The sequence below is a fragment of the Acartia tonsa genome, chromosome 1, assembly GCF_053477335.1.
Source record: "Acartia tonsa isolate MP-2025a chromosome 1, ASM5347733v1, whole genome shotgun sequence".
Lineage (NCBI taxonomy): Eukaryota > Metazoa > Arthropoda > Copepoda > Calanoida > Acartiidae > Acartia > Acartia tonsa.
The window spans coordinates 25,279,561-25,296,437 of NC_137260.1; the positions used below are offsets into that span (position 1 = coordinate 25,279,561).

The 16,877-nt window shown below is 31.1% G+C and overlaps 2 protein-coding genes across 2 annotated transcripts; one reads left to right on the plus strand and one right to left on the minus strand.

Moving 5' to 3' along the window:
• Window positions 1-1,227: 1,227 nt before the first annotated feature.
• On the plus strand, window positions 1,228-5,222 carry LOC145315753 (uncharacterized). Its single transcript, XM_080155805.1, has 7 exons — window positions 1,228-1,304; window positions 1,600-1,764; window positions 2,113-2,197; window positions 2,606-2,656; window positions 3,558-3,734; window positions 4,300-4,392; window positions 4,863-5,222. Exons 1-7 carry the CDS (start codon window positions 1,273-1,275, stop codon window positions 5,151-5,153), a joined length of 894 nt encoding a protein of 297 aa, XP_080011931.1. The 5' UTR covers window positions 1,228-1,272; the 3' UTR covers window positions 5,154-5,222.
• Window positions 5,223-5,245: 23 nt separating this feature from the next.
• Window positions 5,246-16,362, minus strand: LOC145315747 (protein trapped in endoderm-1-like). Its single transcript, XM_080155791.1, has 12 exons — window positions 15,942-16,362; window positions 14,794-14,836; window positions 14,250-14,348; window positions 13,721-13,889; window positions 9,932-10,052; window positions 9,636-9,746; window positions 8,291-8,360; window positions 7,479-7,554; window positions 7,142-7,226; window positions 6,216-6,325; window positions 5,594-5,815; window positions 5,246-5,391 (listed from the first exon to the last, which is right to left on the minus strand). Exons 1-12 carry the CDS (start codon window positions 16,036-16,038, stop codon window positions 5,332-5,334), a joined length of 1,263 nt encoding a protein of 420 aa, XP_080011917.1. The 5' UTR covers window positions 16,039-16,362; the 3' UTR covers window positions 5,246-5,331.
• Between the last annotated feature and the right edge of the window lie 515 nt (window positions 16,363-16,877).

Here is a 16,877-nt window from a genome sequence, read left to right on the forward strand (position 1 = left end):
TGGGAAAAAAGTTTAATAGTTTAACTCATTTACCATTTCAGAACAGAATTTGAAAAACAATATTACATTTCCTTATTAGATTTATCCAAAAAAAAATATTTTAATCTCAGCTTATACCAATAACGAAATAAATCACTAAAACTTATACCGTGGTTTTGAGCTGTCGTTGTGTGGCAACAATATAGTAAAATTGATGACCTCTCCATTTGCCCCCCAAACATTATTTAAGATTTATTTCACTTGTTTGTTATACCTTATACCTGTATTAATCTAAATCTTGTTGAACTTCCGATTTAACTGTACACAAATTTCATATTATTTTTATCTATAATTGTCTAGACTTAAATATTTTAAAGGAAGCCTGCAAGAAATACCACGCTTTAACTGTTGAAAGACTGCCACAAGTAGACCAAATACCCCAAATTTGAAGCCTTCAGCTTTTATAACAAAAAAGTTCTAGGAATTTTAAAATGACATTTTATGTACATAAAAATTTTGAAAGAATTGCAATGCTCATGTTGAAAACTTTGAAATTAAACTACGTGGCCTAGAAACCAAATTATAAGCTTATTTTTGTCATAAATTTAGGTTTCCAGTAACTAATTATATTTTTACAATAAAAATACCCATTTTTATAGTCAAAATCATTAAAAAAAATTAAGTTTTACTTGCGTTGTACCGAATGTACTGTAGCCAATCAGAAGGCTGAATCAGCTTAACAACCAATCACAGCTAAGCTTGTATTAGTTTACCCCTTTGTTTCCGCTATAATTTTCGTTTTAAAATGCAATCGAAATCGAATTTTTTTCATAGATTTTGACTATGAAATGTGGTGTTTTTATTGTAAAAATGTAATCAGTTACAGGCAATCTAAGTTTCTGACAAAGATAAGGTTATAATTTTGTGTCTAGGCGACGTAATTTAATATTGTTTTTTCTTTTATGAGCATTGGAAATCTTTCAAAAATTCCATTGTACATAAAATGCTTTTTTGAAGTGCCTAGAACTTTTTTGTTATTGAAGCTAAAGGCTTTAAATTTGGGGTATTGGCTCTTCTTGTGGCAGTCTTTCAGCAGTTAAAGCGTGTTATTTCTTGCAGGCGTCCTTTAATAAACATACAGAAATTTAAGGAATTAAAAAAACAAATACAACATTTGAAATAAAAAAACAAACATTAAAAAATATTATAAGCAGCTGTATAATCATAATTGTATTTACTTATAAAGATAAAATAAAATAAAATGTAAAGTTAGGACACAGTTGTACATTTACAATGTATCTGCTAAGAGTTTTACCGCTTATATGGCAAGTATAAGATAAACATTATGATAAATTTCTTGAAACATTTTGCACATTTTTATCGCCAATAACAAGGTTATAATTATTATATTATTATAAGCAAGTAGCGCAGCAAAAAAGAATCTATATTTTTTTGAAAAAAAAAACTTATTCCTTTTATATATACTGTAATTTAGTTAGTTTGTGCAGACAGTATTACATACAATATGTCATGTTTTGGGAGGGGAAGATGTTTTTTTATGAACGATACGGTGGCTACGATACCAAAAATGAGTCAATTTTATGATAATGCAACTTTTAGTTTTGCATCGGCGCAAACCTGGCCGAATCTGAGGGTTACATTTGGACTCAATCCATTTGGTAGTGCCTTCTATCCTTACCCATTGACTGCCCAAGAGGTCAGTGATGCTGGCTGGCAGCTGATCAGCTCCTGTGGAGACAAAAATCCTACCTGGCTGGGAAACAGGTTTAATTCAACAGTATTGGATATGTAACATGTGGATATTGCGATTGGATATTTTTGTCGTCAATTAAGGTTGATAATTTAGTCCTCAAGAATTGATCAATACGTTCCTTATGGTCATGGAAAGGGTAGGGGGAATAGTGATAAGGTGGAGGGGGGCGTTATATTAGCTGATGGGAAAATTTGATCAGGGGATGCGAGAAACTCTCACAATATCCACGTATTCTATATCCATTACAACAGTTCATGTATTTTTGTAAATATAAGTTTATAACTGCATGTTACCTTATATTTAAACTAAAAACACATAATTTTGTTAAGATTAACAAGCTGAATCAACTCGTATTATAGATATGCAGACCCAAGTGATCCATCTCTGGTGCTTATCTATGATGAAGCTGGTTTTATTGCAGGAAGCCAAAGTGGTATGACAAGGGTAGGTTTATTTGTTTGACGCACTTTATTTTGCATCCCCCTTGATTTTTTTTTAAATAAAAGAACTTGTTTTGTTAGCCCCCAAGGAACCGAATGCCCGGGATAACAAAACTGGTATCAATTTTATGATTTCTATTATATTATTCGTAGAAAATTGACTGTAATACGATGCTTTACATGATTTTTCAGTATGGCTAAGAACGGGTTCTAATCCAGCGGATGTAAATCGGTTTCAGGGCCATATCTTTTTTTTAAATATAAAAGTCAACAACATAAATGACAGAGTCAGACAAACTCTAATTCTAATTGTAATCTTGCTATTTTATTTTTTTTGTTCGTTTAAAAAATAAATCCTACAGCTAGAAACAGGATTTCATAAAATATTTATAAATTAAATTATGTATCTCAGGATAACATTGATGAAGAACTTGTTCCTTATGATAAAAACGAGGCATACCAGGTCAGTTTTATTGTTCGTTTAAACAAAAAATGATAGAGCGAATTTCAAAATCACTATAGTTTCAATAAAAAATACAAAAAGTATCTGCTGTGTTTAACTACAATTCAATTCTTACAATTCTCATAGATAATCTATATATGATTCATAAAGAATCTCTTTACATTTTGCGACGTTTCAAACATTTAACATCAAGGTACGAAATTTGAATAATAAACTAATTTGCTGCTGGCTTCTAATAGGTTAATATTTCATTATTACGGAGATTTTTAAAAGCGAAGCTTTTCTATAATTAGGGTCGGTCCGTACGTCCGTCCGTCCGTACGTCCGTCCGAAGTAGATAGCTTTTATTCGTTAATTTAGGCATGTTAGAATTGTCCTATCGATTTCAAACTTTGCATGATGATTCCTGTAGTAGTTGGGTACGATTTAGAAAGCGTAGCAACTCTATAATCATTACCAGAATGTCCATACGTCCATTTTAAACATGTTGATTTTTTTACTTTTTTAACAACAAAAAGTAAAATTCGTTTGATCTGATTTTTGGTATATTGATTCCTGGGACAAAAAAGAACAATATTATAAGCAAATCAAGTCCAAAAATGTAAGTATGTCCATAAAAATTATCCTGCTTCAAGCAGTTTTTCAACAAATTTACTTACAATTTTGCTTCGACTCTTATACTTTTAAATTCTGATTATTCAGTTCAGATACTATACAAATGTTAATGTCCGTTTGTCCTACCGTTTCAGTGCTTGGATGTTGTCATCCTTGTTAAGTAGAAACCATGCATTACCGACAGAGGAATGTAAAACATAAAGAAAGCTAAGCTTTATAAACACACCTATTACTTAAAAAGATTAGAGTTTTTTTCAAAGAGTATTTCGTACTAACATAATTTTAGGCAGGTGACTTTTTCGGAGCTGCGGCCTACTTCACAACAGCATACTTTGTTGACCCAGCTGTCATTTGTAATGGCGGCAGATCCCAGGAACAGTTTGACTCGCAAGGAGTTGGCGACAGGCTTGTCCTGCAGAAGGGTAGCACTCCTGATGATTTTCTTGTTGTACCAATGACTAAGGTAACACAATAATGGATATATGTAGAATATACGTGGACATTATGGCAGATGAGAAAATGTCGTCAATTTAATTTCCTAACATAAACATCACTTTTTTGGTGGATTGATATTTTAGCCAGCTAAAAGTTTCACTTAATTAAAGTACATGATAATCTGGTGTAAGATCCAAGTAATAATAAATACTTTAACACAATAATGTAATCATTTACAAGAATTAATCTGCAGATATGAATTGATAACTTATTACCAATTATGGATTGGTTATTGTTAAGAAAAACTAAAGTAAATGGAGAAAAAAAATTTGTAAAAATTTATTAATACCTCACTTTTAAAAAATTTAACATAGAAGGGATTGATTATATTTTGAAAATATAGTTTTTATTATTTATTCTCATTCCATGCTTATGGGATAATATTAACTTTAAATCATAGGTATAATAAAAAGTCAGGATTAATAAAAAGTAAATAAAGATGGATAATATTTTTTATTGTACCTTATTGCACAAACCTTTATAAAGGCTAACCAGTGTAGAATTAGCTACCTTATCATTTGTAATTATATTAGGATGAAGCAGACGCCTCTGATGTTTGGTTTGATCATTTCTGCTTTATTGGAATGGGAGATCATTACTTTCAATTCAACTATACCCCAGAGCAGGTATGTATTGTAGAGTCACTCAAAGAAAGTATGGAGGGGGTGGATTTTTTAGGGGCGAACTGCCTTACGGGGGTGAAGGTATCCTCCCTCAAAATAAATATAAACCTACTCTGCACCTATTAGAGGCTTCAATGTAAAAAAATACCATATCGGTCCAGTGGTTTGCAAGATCCTAATCTCCATTAGACAGACAGATAGGAGACATTCTGTTACTTTATAAAAGGATGTATCACTTTTGTATTTACTTCAAAGTACTTTGTCTCATGAAAACGAACTACTGTTCTCTAAACCCTTCTTATAATAAATTTTAAATTATAGTACCTCATAACGCTGTTCCAATTTATTGATATAAAATTAGCATATCGAAGCATACTTTGTGTACCTAACAACATATTCATTCTCTTGAATTTGACAATAAAAGCACAAATGAAGTTATGACTCTGTTATTGAAATAGTCATTTTGCAAATAGGATTGTAACAGTTTGTGGCCCGTGCAACTGCTGTATGACGGAGGCGTCCTGAACGGATTTGTCTGGCAGCATGTGGCCAACCTGCCTGGTGACAAGTGGGAGCATCCGGATGCAACAGCTGTGGCCTCCATCATTGACCGGCCACCTACCTGTATAAGCGACTACCTGGAATATCCTGGACTGTCAACCATGCATCATTATTTCTATGCATATCCTTGGTTCATTGTTTGTCCCTTCAGATCTTCCAAACAAAATTTGGAAGATTATAAAAAGATGCTTTTGTCTATGTAAGCATAAAAATTCTTTAAAGATTATTTTGTGTTTTATGTATTAATTAACATAAATCATTAAATAAAATATGTTGTTTCTTGTTGATTAATCTAACCTTAAAATAAATTATTTAATAGAATATCATTTGATGAGATATGCAATATTTATTTGAAATAATCTAGATGTTAATTTTAAATTATTACAATTTTGTGACTATAACATTTGGCGAAATTTCTACAGTTTGGTTCATCAATGGTTCCTAAAAATTGAATAAATTGTTAAAAAAAATTTAATGAAGCATAACAGACAAAATCAAGAAATTAAATATTTGTTGTACCAAAAGCCAAAAGAATTTATTAATATCCCTTTTGATAGAATTAGCTAAAAGAAAATTCTAATATTTAAGAAGAAGACATTTGTTTTTCCAACAATACTTATCTTTATTTTCATAAAAAAAATACCGTTTGCACTTCACTAGCTGCCAATTCTTGATCATTTTCAAAATCTATTTTGGTTTGTATCAATTCCTCTTCTTGTTGTAGCTCAATGTTATCTTGATGTATATCTTGTTCATGATTATTTTCATGTCTGGGTTGGTATTGCTCCCCATTATTGTGTCGCACACTAGAAAATCTTTGAAGACAATGTTCAAACAGAGCTTGTTCATAGGCAGCTTTGTAGTGCTAAAAAAATTTTTTATGTTGTTGCATATTTCACAATATTAGAAAATATTTATCTGTGTCAAATAGAGGGGGGAAAATAATAAGAAGGGTTATTAATTCCCTAGTTACAGTTTTAAATCAAGATGAAATAAGTTAACCATAGACCAATTTAAAATGGCAAAATCTTATTTCAAAATCAAAGCTTAACAGCATCTTCAAAATTTATATAGAATACATTAACCTAATCCCACAATTAAAATTACATTCGAGATTGCCAAGACAGAATATTAAAAGTTGCAAGATGATTAATTCCATGGGCTTGGCAGCCACAGCTGCATTAAACATAACCATAAGCAAGCTGCTTAATTATCTAACAATCAGCAGATAAATGATACTATGTAGATTAACTAAGAAAACTAACCTTATTTGTATAACAGTATATGATAGGATTTAGAAATGCAGAGGTCCAGGTTAATGTGTAGGCAAACAGGTGTAGTCCTGTGTTTCTTGATGGTGGCATCTTATCCACAACTTAATTAAATGTTTATAAAGTGATGTCTTTATTTGTAGACGGCTACACACATAGAGGCCACTAGGGTCACTCTAGGGAAGAGTGTAGGGGGAAGCGACCCTACATTTTCCATCTAGTAAAAGAAAAAAAATTTTGAGGGGCCGATATTTTTTTGGTACACTCCGACAAATTAGTTGTAAACCTTCCTTGAATGTGTATGAATATTCACTGTAAATAAAAACCATATCAGTTTAGCGGTAAGTGATATCCTTAACTACAGACGGAATTCCTGATACTTTAATAAGAGATTTTAAGATCTTGCAAATAAAGAAGTTTTATATGTACAGTGAACAATTTTATGCTATTTAGGCGAGGAAAGATTACTTTTTAAAATGTAAACATCAAAGTATTAGCACCATAATACATGATAATAAAAGAGAATAAAACTCTTTATCTTATTTTAAAAAATTAAAACAGTAAACTTTTTGTATTGACAAATAATAAATGTTTTATTGGACAATAAAAATCAATTGTTAATTTCAAAAGGATTTTAATGTTTTATAGGCAAAATCCTATAAATATTCTAGGCTACACTAGGAGTAACGTTTTTTTAGCCTATATAGCATAAATAGAAAGGATAATCTAAAACATAAAGGTCCCTCTTTATATTCTGACTAGGGGCTGCGCCACAAGCCTCTAGGGGTACTGTATTTCAAAGGATAGAAAAAAGCAGAAAAATAGCCTAAAAATGTAAAATGGAGAACCCATTCGGTTTAGTGGTTGATGAGATCTTAAGCTACAGAAAAAAATTAAACTAATGTTTATTATAAGATTACCTGAAAGTAAAGCAAAGGGAAGGAAACATGCAATGTAACTGATGAAAATACAAAACACTGTTCGAGTCAGATCTCTTTCTCTTTTCTGATAAATTAAAGAATATTAAATTAGCAATCATATAAAATATTAAGTCTGAAGAAAAAGGTCCAGTCCAATTGCCATATCCTCTCCAATTCCAAGCCTTGAGAGATTGTATTTATTGCTATTGTAGTAGATTGTTGTTATTTTAACTTAATTATAATTATGCATATGAATAAATCCTACATTAATAACTTTCACCCCTGCTACTTTAAAGTATGATACGTTATTGTCATGAAATAAAAAGTATTGTATAACCTGTATAATTGATCTGAAATCTGAAGTTTTGAACTTATTCTCATAACTAGCAGAATTATTCTCTCTTCTTTTCTTACTAAAAAAGTTCAGGGATCAAGAGAAAAGTAAAGAAGTAAATAAAATAAGCTTAAATCGACAGCCGTCAAAGAGCAAAAAGAAATTCATGAAAATTATATGGATGTCTTCTTCAAATGGTATTTCAATCATACATGATCAATTTTAGGTAGCATTTTCACTTTTTTTTTATCGCAAATAACGACAACCGTCATTGCAGGCTCAAGTTTTCTTTAAAAAATTCCTAGCAAATTAATAATAAAATGCATGGCTTTTGACAGACTGCATATACAAATATACCCAGGATGTTAAACATGAGAAGGGCCTGGCAGCCGCGCCTACTCTTTTTCAGCGCTGCAATTGCGACTCACTTAACCTCGGTCTGCAAAAATTAGACACAGCCAAGTCGGACTATAATCAAAAATCTTCTTAAAATTACGATAATTAAAAGCCCATCTGCCGAGCCACACTTTAAAAATGTATTCCTAAAAAGATTTTCTTTTTGAAATAGGAATCCTTTATTAAATTTAAAGTACTACTCAGGGAAGGAAGAGACATTTGGCTGTCAATAACACTAGTACCCGAAGTATCTTATTCTTTGCCTCGAATACTTTGGGTACTTTTACAAAATTGGAATCGGTTAGTTCACAACTGGTAGTGTTTTAATATACAGAAGGGGTAATCTTAGTTATCATCATTGGGAATATATACCAATTTATCGTCCATTGTCTAAGAATTTACTTATCCTTGTATTATACCTGCTAAAGTTAAACTTTTTTGTCCACGAACTTTTTTGTAATTTATCCTGACCTCGCAGAGTTTCTTTACCTATACACAAAATATTATCTGGGGCGGATAAAAATTTATTTACCAACAAGTACTTCACATTAATATGGTACAACTCATTGGTGAGATTTACGCGGCCGACTAGCCCTGATTAAACTGATTTTCTTTTTATAATACAATTCGATACGCCCCTAGGATCCCGGGTATCTGTATTCGTAGGTTGAAAAAAATAGCCTTAAACTATCTAATCTTATAAGAAAAAATTATAAGATAGTCTAAAACCTATGTGGAGCTTAGCAGTCATCGTAATCTTAAGTTATATAAAATAAAACTTGCTATTTTCTATCATACAGGGTGTTTCAAGAGAAACGCTTTATAAAAATCTTAATTATGCATAGAAAATAAAACAATTATATAAAATGCTGTGTATATTTGGAAAACCTGTTCTGGGACATTTATGTTTCAAATATTTCAAATTATTAGGAATTAAACTAAACAAAAATCCTCTATCAAAAAGTTTACCTAATTAAATATACATCTACAATTTTCGTATGTGTTAATTTCTCTTTTACATATTATTAGGTGTTTTCTAATGACCTACGGTAAGTTTCCAATAAGATCATGTCCGCATTTATTGCTTCTGCATCATAGTATTAAAAAAGTAATTTATGAAAGTTTTCATTTAGGATTTCAAAATAAGATTCCTATATGAGTAAACTATTTTGTGTGTTTATCCATATTTTACAAAGAAAAAAAATCAATTATTAACTTAGATAATATTTGCAAAAAATAAAATGATAGATCTATTTTTGTAATTTTCTATTCGGTCAGAATTTGTGATAATAGATATCTTCTTTAAATAAGCTAAATGAACAGAGATAATGTCTTAGCTTTAAACAAGGATTACAACTTCCATAAGAAGCGAATGACAAAAAACCCAGGTGATAGAAATACAGACAAAGTGACCCTTAGAGAAGATATTTAAGAATTAATTTATTGGGAAAAATCATGAAACCTATTATAAGTATTTTCATTTCATTTCATATCTTTTATTTAATATTTAATATTTTGTATCATGACTGATATACCGGTGCACGTGGAAAGGGGTATTTTCATCAGCAGTCTATCTTAAATAGGAGCCTATAAAATAAAATTTTCTCCAGAGCGTTTCAGACGGGTGGAATAGCGGATGGAAGAAACAAAAAACCTAAACAGTAATATAAAGGTTTTGTGCATAAAGGGTCGTAAGTCTATTACACAAAAAATAAGTGCATAGTACTTTATCAAGAAGCTTCTCTTTAGATGCTGATATCTTACCTGTCCTCCAAACTTTGATATAGATGCTTGTATATGAAATAATGATAAGAATACAAGGAACAACTCCACCCAAGCTTGCCAGAGACATAAAGCTATGCCCATCACTTTCTACTAAAAAAAGATCAAATGTTTTAAAATATTATTTTAAATCAACATTGTTCTTTTGATTTTACATCAAAATTGGAGTTCTTCTTAAAATAACTGTCTTTGTTACCTTAACATAAAAATTATTAAAGTCAGAGAACAATGACCCAAACAAACAAAAATATTGCCTGTAGATTATAAAAAATACTTACAAAATGTACAAGAGAAGGTCAGAGGTTCGAATCCAAATTGTCCCCATGTCTGTGTTAACGGTAGTGTCAGCGTTCCAAAGATTAGAATCCAAACAAAGCCAATCATTATAGGCACTGTAAACTAAAATTATACTTAAATTTACTAGGGAATAAGGCATAACAAAAAAGCAAAGTAAATCCAGAAAAAGTAAAAATCAGGGGTAGGGGGTAACATTTTACTGTGTCTGAAAAAGTTTAAATTAGCCGTTTTTGGGGTATTTTTTTTATATGGACATAGAATTTTGACTTTTAAATATATACACATTCAAAAATTAAAATTGATTTTTAAATAAAACAAACTCATTTTTAGCATATGTATAAGAAAAATATGCAAAAATATTTAAATATTTTGTATAAAAATGCATAATACCCATCAATATAAAAGCCCTCTGTCATAATTTCCCTTTCCTAAGACATCTTTTTATGGACATTTTCAAGGCAACAAGAATTAAAGTTTAGCCTATGAGTGTCGTGCTAATATAATAGAGAGACTCGTCAACCATTTTCTTGTCATTTAAACCTTTTAAAAAGAAATTTAGGAAAAAAATCTTTCTTATCCTATAATCTTTTTTATACTAACGTTTACACACCCAGGAGGCATCTAAGGGCACTTAAGGTGGGGTCTTGACCACCGAACTCCTACATCTCCTAACCCCTTTAAGAGGTACTAAGACGAAAATACTAAACCTTAATACATAACATCCAAGATTAAATTATTGATGATATAAAACACTACAGTTGTCTTTTTACTAAATATATTAGTGCAAAGTTTATAGGCTAAACTGAAGAACTCTATATTGATAAAAATGTGTAAAGTTTGGTGTAACAGGTGCCTGGATTTTGAAGAGAAAATTTCATATGCAAACTTAAAATATTTTCCTAATGGCACCATAAAAAAGACAAATGTCGAAAAATAGTAAAGTATTGAATCATCAGAAAAAAGCATTTTCTTAAAAATCAGTCGATTTTTTTCTATTTTTATCATAATTGATTTACTGATTCTGGTGGCTTTACAAAGTGTTTCAAAAAATCAGCCGTGTGACGTCATAAAAATACGTCTAAATTCATATCTTTTTAGGGGTTTACTTTCCCACTTCTCCTCTCATCCATCATTTTTATGACGTCATACGGCTGATCTTTTGAGACACTTTGTAAAGCTTCCTGATTCTGTTAAAAATGCCTATTAAACCTTACCTGTAACAGTCAAGAGAAGTAAAAAAAAAATTAAGAAATATATGGCTAAAATTTTCATGCAAAAAGTTTTTTTGTTAAAATAAATAAAGTAATAAATTTACATAGGGAGAACGTAACATGAATTAATATAAAAGTTATGAGAATGTTTGTTAGTTTATGTAGGAAAATATGCATGCTGTAGGCGTTACAAATAGTTTTCATGTCATTAAATTACCGGCCAAAAATGTACATTCAACAGTACTCAGGTACTGTATGAATTTTCTGCACCTATAGTCAAGATAGAAAATGGCTCAAATCAGCACAGAAGCAGATTATAGTGCCTAATCAAAAATGACAATACAAGTGACCATTGATAGGCCAGTATCCATTTTAATCAACCAATGGTAAAATGTATACTGACCTATGATTGGTCATTTGTTATGTAGGCCTTTATTTTTTATTAGGCACTATAAGCTGCTTCGCCAATTTCACTCCTTTGTATGTCATTTATGTAGTCGACATATTAAGACTGCATTTTAAAAGAATGCCAAGAGTTGTAATAGGATTATTACACCAAAAATAATATTCATTATAAGGTTTTCTGTATACAACAAAGAATATCAAAAATATCATTGGTTTAGGGAGACAAAGCTTTGTACATCACGTTGTCATTGTATAAATGAAATGGAGTAATAATTGGTCTAAATCTAGGTCAGGGGGAATCTGTAGCCAACAAGCGATTTAATTTGATAAATGTTTTTGGTGGTCAAATGGAACCAGGGCAATGATTGAACTCCGCCGTTTTTGTGGATTTGCATTAGAAAAGGAATAACGCGATAGATAGCATCATAAATCTCAAACAGAAAATATCTTGACAAAAAATGATAAGACCAAAATTTTGCAACATTTTACTTATGATTTGAAAAAGAACCGTAATATTTTTTTTTTCCTATTTAGTTTAAAGTTGTAAAAAGATTTGATGGTTGACCACCTTTCTATTTAATTCTGTTGTATAAAAGTTTAGTACATGTATTTGTTGCGTATAGCTGCTGGCTAATATGTCCTCCGTGGAATCTAACACCGGTGGTCACCAACCACAATTTACAATTTTGTATTAAATTATGCTACTTGATGGATATAGTGACAATTTAATAATGGGGAATGGCGGGGGAGGGGATTATTTTTCGTTTTTTGAGAGGGGATGGGGGAAGGTTGATTTGAGTGGAAATTATTCGAGGTGATTTTTGGGATGGTGCACGGAGATACCATCATTTTTTTTTTTACTTCAATAAATTCATCATAATTATTTAAAATTTTATAGTATCAAAACATATGTAGGACATAAAATGTTTAAATGTCTAAACAGTAATATATTTTATTGCTATGTTATTTTTTGTTCTTGTTTTCAGTATATTTACAAATCTCAAATACACACACACCTCTACACACATACACACGCACACACACACATAAAGGGTGTTTTAAAAAAAACAATCGCTTCACTCTTTTCAATATAAACCCTACAGTTTTAGACAAAAACTAACAAAAAATGACACAAATCATGTCCAATCAATGACGAGAAAGCACTATTGAATTTTGATTTCTACTCACCCCTCCCGAGCACCCCAGCTCGAGTTCCAGCCCCTATGTAGAATTTTTCCTTACATGGAGGTTAAAAATCAACAAATCGTTTTAAGTACCCAAAATCCCGCAGACAGACCCCATAATGTTTAGAACCCCTGATGGAGCACGTAAAGACCCCTCCATAGACATCCCAACCAGGTTTCTAACTCAATCCCTGCCAATTTGGCATCAAAAAGACAATTTTTGATGGGGCATGTCAATATCTTTCTATGGACACCTTGATCGGATTTCTAACACAATCTTGGCCATTTTGGCATCAAAAAGAGGGATCTGTCACACATCAACCATCATGTCTAGATGTTTGAGATACCACCATTGAAAACCTTTACTTAACAAATAAAAAGATTCACTGTAGTAGGAAGTCATATGCGTTCAACGGTTACCCAGATTTTTCGGTACAGACAGATAGCCAACATAAAAAGATAAATTTACATTCAGTTATCAAATCAATAGTAAGGTTCTAATCTATCAGTGTTTACCCAGGAAACTTTGATTTGTAAGCATTCAAAATTAGGGGAAGTGGAAGATTAAGGGGTTCAAATGATTAATCAATCGGTTTTAGTGGAGATACATTATTTAGGACATAATTGTCTTTGCTAAAATTTTTTACTATTTTTGTAAATGTTGAGTACAACCATCTTAAAAGCAAAGTTTTAGTTAAGGACGTGGAATTAGATATACTTTTAATAGGAGTAAGGGTACTCTAAAAAGAAACAATGTGTTGCATATCGAAATTTATTGATTTAAAAAATTAAACTAATGCTTTGACTCTGGCATCTAGGGAATCGGTATTCGAGGGTATAGGGAAGGCCCAGGGATTAGATAATGTCTAAACCCCCCAGGAGTAATTAAATCGGTTAAGTGGTTAGCGAGATCATAACGGACATACAAAATAACTTGAATTCTTGACATAATAAGAAACTAAGTTCCTACCTTATTAAACATTGTAACAGAACTGGGATAGAACATTCCAAAGACGCGTTGTATAGCTATAAAAGCCATAATATACATGGACACTCCAACATTGCCGTACAGAAAGTAAGGGTAGAATTTACACATCTCAGGGGGCAGGCACATAAACTCACATCCACGATGGAAAAATCTAAAATAGAATATTGTTATCATCCAATAACATGTCTATAAATTTGAAACACGTCAAATATATAATCAAGCCTAATATACCAAAAATCTAGAAAATTAAATTATCATATAATACGAAAAAGAAGTAAAAAAGCTTTAAAAACCATCATGATGCTATACATAATTGACATACGGACTTTCTGGTAATGATTACAGAGTTGCTAAGCTTTCTAAATTTTACTTCACTGTTACAGGAAAAAAGGTTTGATAGTAGGATTAAAACATAAGTACTTTAACGGATGGACCTACCCTAAATGTTAGAAAGCTTCGCTTTTTATGAGCATAGTAACTCTACACTACATTAATATACATCTGCATGTACCTGTGTGCCGTTATAGGTAGATTATACATACTGAATACCAGATCTGACACTGCTAGAGATATCAAGAACAGGGTGGTCGGGTGGGAGCGTAGCTTTTTACTAAAATATATTGTATAATATTATATTAAGATATCATGAATAAAACAAGGATTTCAACATCCTTAAGTAGTGTAGCACAAAAGAAATCATGGATATGAGGAAATATAGGAGGATAAAAATAGCCAAAAACCTGCTATAAAGCAGTTCCAACGCCATGGATGTTTCCTAAGACCAAAGGGAAATTAAATTTTGATATCCTTATTAAGAAAATTTTTGGAAATCTGACTAAAACACCAAAGATATGGGGGGAAAATAGCCAAAAACCTGCTAAAAAAACAGCCATATATGTTTTATAGTTAATTATGCTCAATAATAATTTCAGCCTTCTATCTTAAATAGGAGCCAAGAAAATCACGTTTCCCCCACTTCGTGTCTTCTGGTCATTTTGAATTGTAGAGTAGCTTCATTACTAAAAAATAATTAAAGATTTTGAAGATTTTTCTACCTTTTAGCCAAAGAATAAATTGTGGCCAGATTGCTGATTGTTCCTAAACAGTATATTTTATGTTAAAGAAGGGTCACAACAGACTGACAGACCAAGTAAATTGTATATTTGATCAGGGAGTAAGGGAGGGGACAATGGGCAATTAATTCAATTTAAGAGTTTTTGCTGAAAGACTATGAAATCCGTATTTTTCCAGAAAATATTTAAAAAATTTTAAAGGGTATGTTAATAAAATTTTGAAAACTATAAAATAAGAAAAAAGTTCCAAAAAGAAAAGCATTCATTTGAAAATTAGATTACCAGCACATCAGACTGACATAACCAATCTGTAATTAATTACAAGGAAAATCTCCCTGGAACCCGTTCAACACATAGCCCCATAACGCTAAATTTTAATGGTTCTGAGAGTGTTTAATACACAAATATTACAATAAAATTTTAATCTATGAAATGATATCTTATGGAGAGAAAAAATTGGTTAAACCAACCACATCATAAAAAATTAGTTTTTTTTTATACTCGTCTGCTATATTCAAAACTTAAAAGCGAGTCAGCGGCATTTGATGCGCTAGTACCCAAAGTCAGTCAGAACCTGCTAAATTCTTGCACATTCCCTTTAAACCAATACCCAAAGTCTAAGACTCCTAAAAATTGTATATTCGATCCATTGTCCCCTCCCTTACTCCCTGATACTTGATACGTTTTGGCGAGTATCTTAAAACAACAACAAAAAGAGTCTTGAGTACGGGCGAAAAGTCAGACAAAGTAATTTATAGAGTAGCTTCGCTAAAAATAATATGTTTTGAAAATTGATGCTGTATTCTTGAAGTTAACATCACCATTTTCCTTCTATTGCATAATATTTTTTAAAATTTTTAGAGGTGGATGGTTGGGGTCTATCTATCCAAGAAAAAAAGCGTAAAGCGTCATGATAGAAGAAGATACAAGTTCTTACTCAATCTAGTTGTTATCATCTTTGGCTTTATATAGTACAGTCAGAACGGACTTACAGATAGATAAAACCATAGTTAGACAAAGAGACAGTAAGAATGACAGAGAGACACTAAGATGGACGTACATCTTGAAAGACAAACAGACAGATATGGTTTCAATATATAATAAATATTGTAAAATTTAAATTTAAACACCTAACAAAGCACAGAGCGCAGCAATAATTCCAGCAATAAGAGATTCAGTCGGAGAGAATATTAGTTCTGTTCCGTCTTGGTGGCTTGGACGAGACATCTTTTAACTTTTTTTTAAAAAAAAGGTCTTTTCATAAGTTTTAATTAATGTTTAGTAGCACGGCTACTCTAAAACTCTTTAGAAAAATTACTCAATCAATACTTTACATACTTTTCACTCTTTCTTTTTACATTATTATATTACACTATTTATAATTAATTGGTTATTTCTTTCATAAGTTACAAATCACATTTTAACCTTTTTTTTATATAAGATTATAGCATTATAACATATTTTATTAATTTATTTATACTGAAGTTTAAAGACTGGCAACTAATAGTAAACACAGAGGAAGAACGGTCTTATCTTTCAGGACATACAGTGCTGTTAAAAAAAAATAATTTACAAATTCACAATAGTTATTTATCGTATCGTATTATAGACAGCTTTCCGCGGATATTGAAAAAATAATTATAATATTAAAACCAGATTTGTTAGCCCGAGGGGTCGATAGCACTGGCCAACAAAACTGGTTTTGATTTTGTTATTCGCAGAAATTGTCTGTGATATGATGAATTACATGATTTTTCAGTGTGACAGAGAACCAGTTCTAATCTAGCGGATATGAATCGGTTTCGAAGCCATACTAGGAAAAGTGTTATCAAATTATATGCTGCTATGATTATTTACAAAATTTTTACATTTCATTTACATTGATATTATTAACACTTAAACTAAGCAAGAATGATGAGCATTCAAAAGTAGCGAAGCAAGCAGGAATATGAAATAGTTTTTTTTTCAGATATTGTGAGACCTAATTTTAAGGCAGGTGACAAGGATGAAAAAAAATAGGTTTACATTCTTTTTATTTTTTCTTTTTTTTTTAACCCTTACAGATC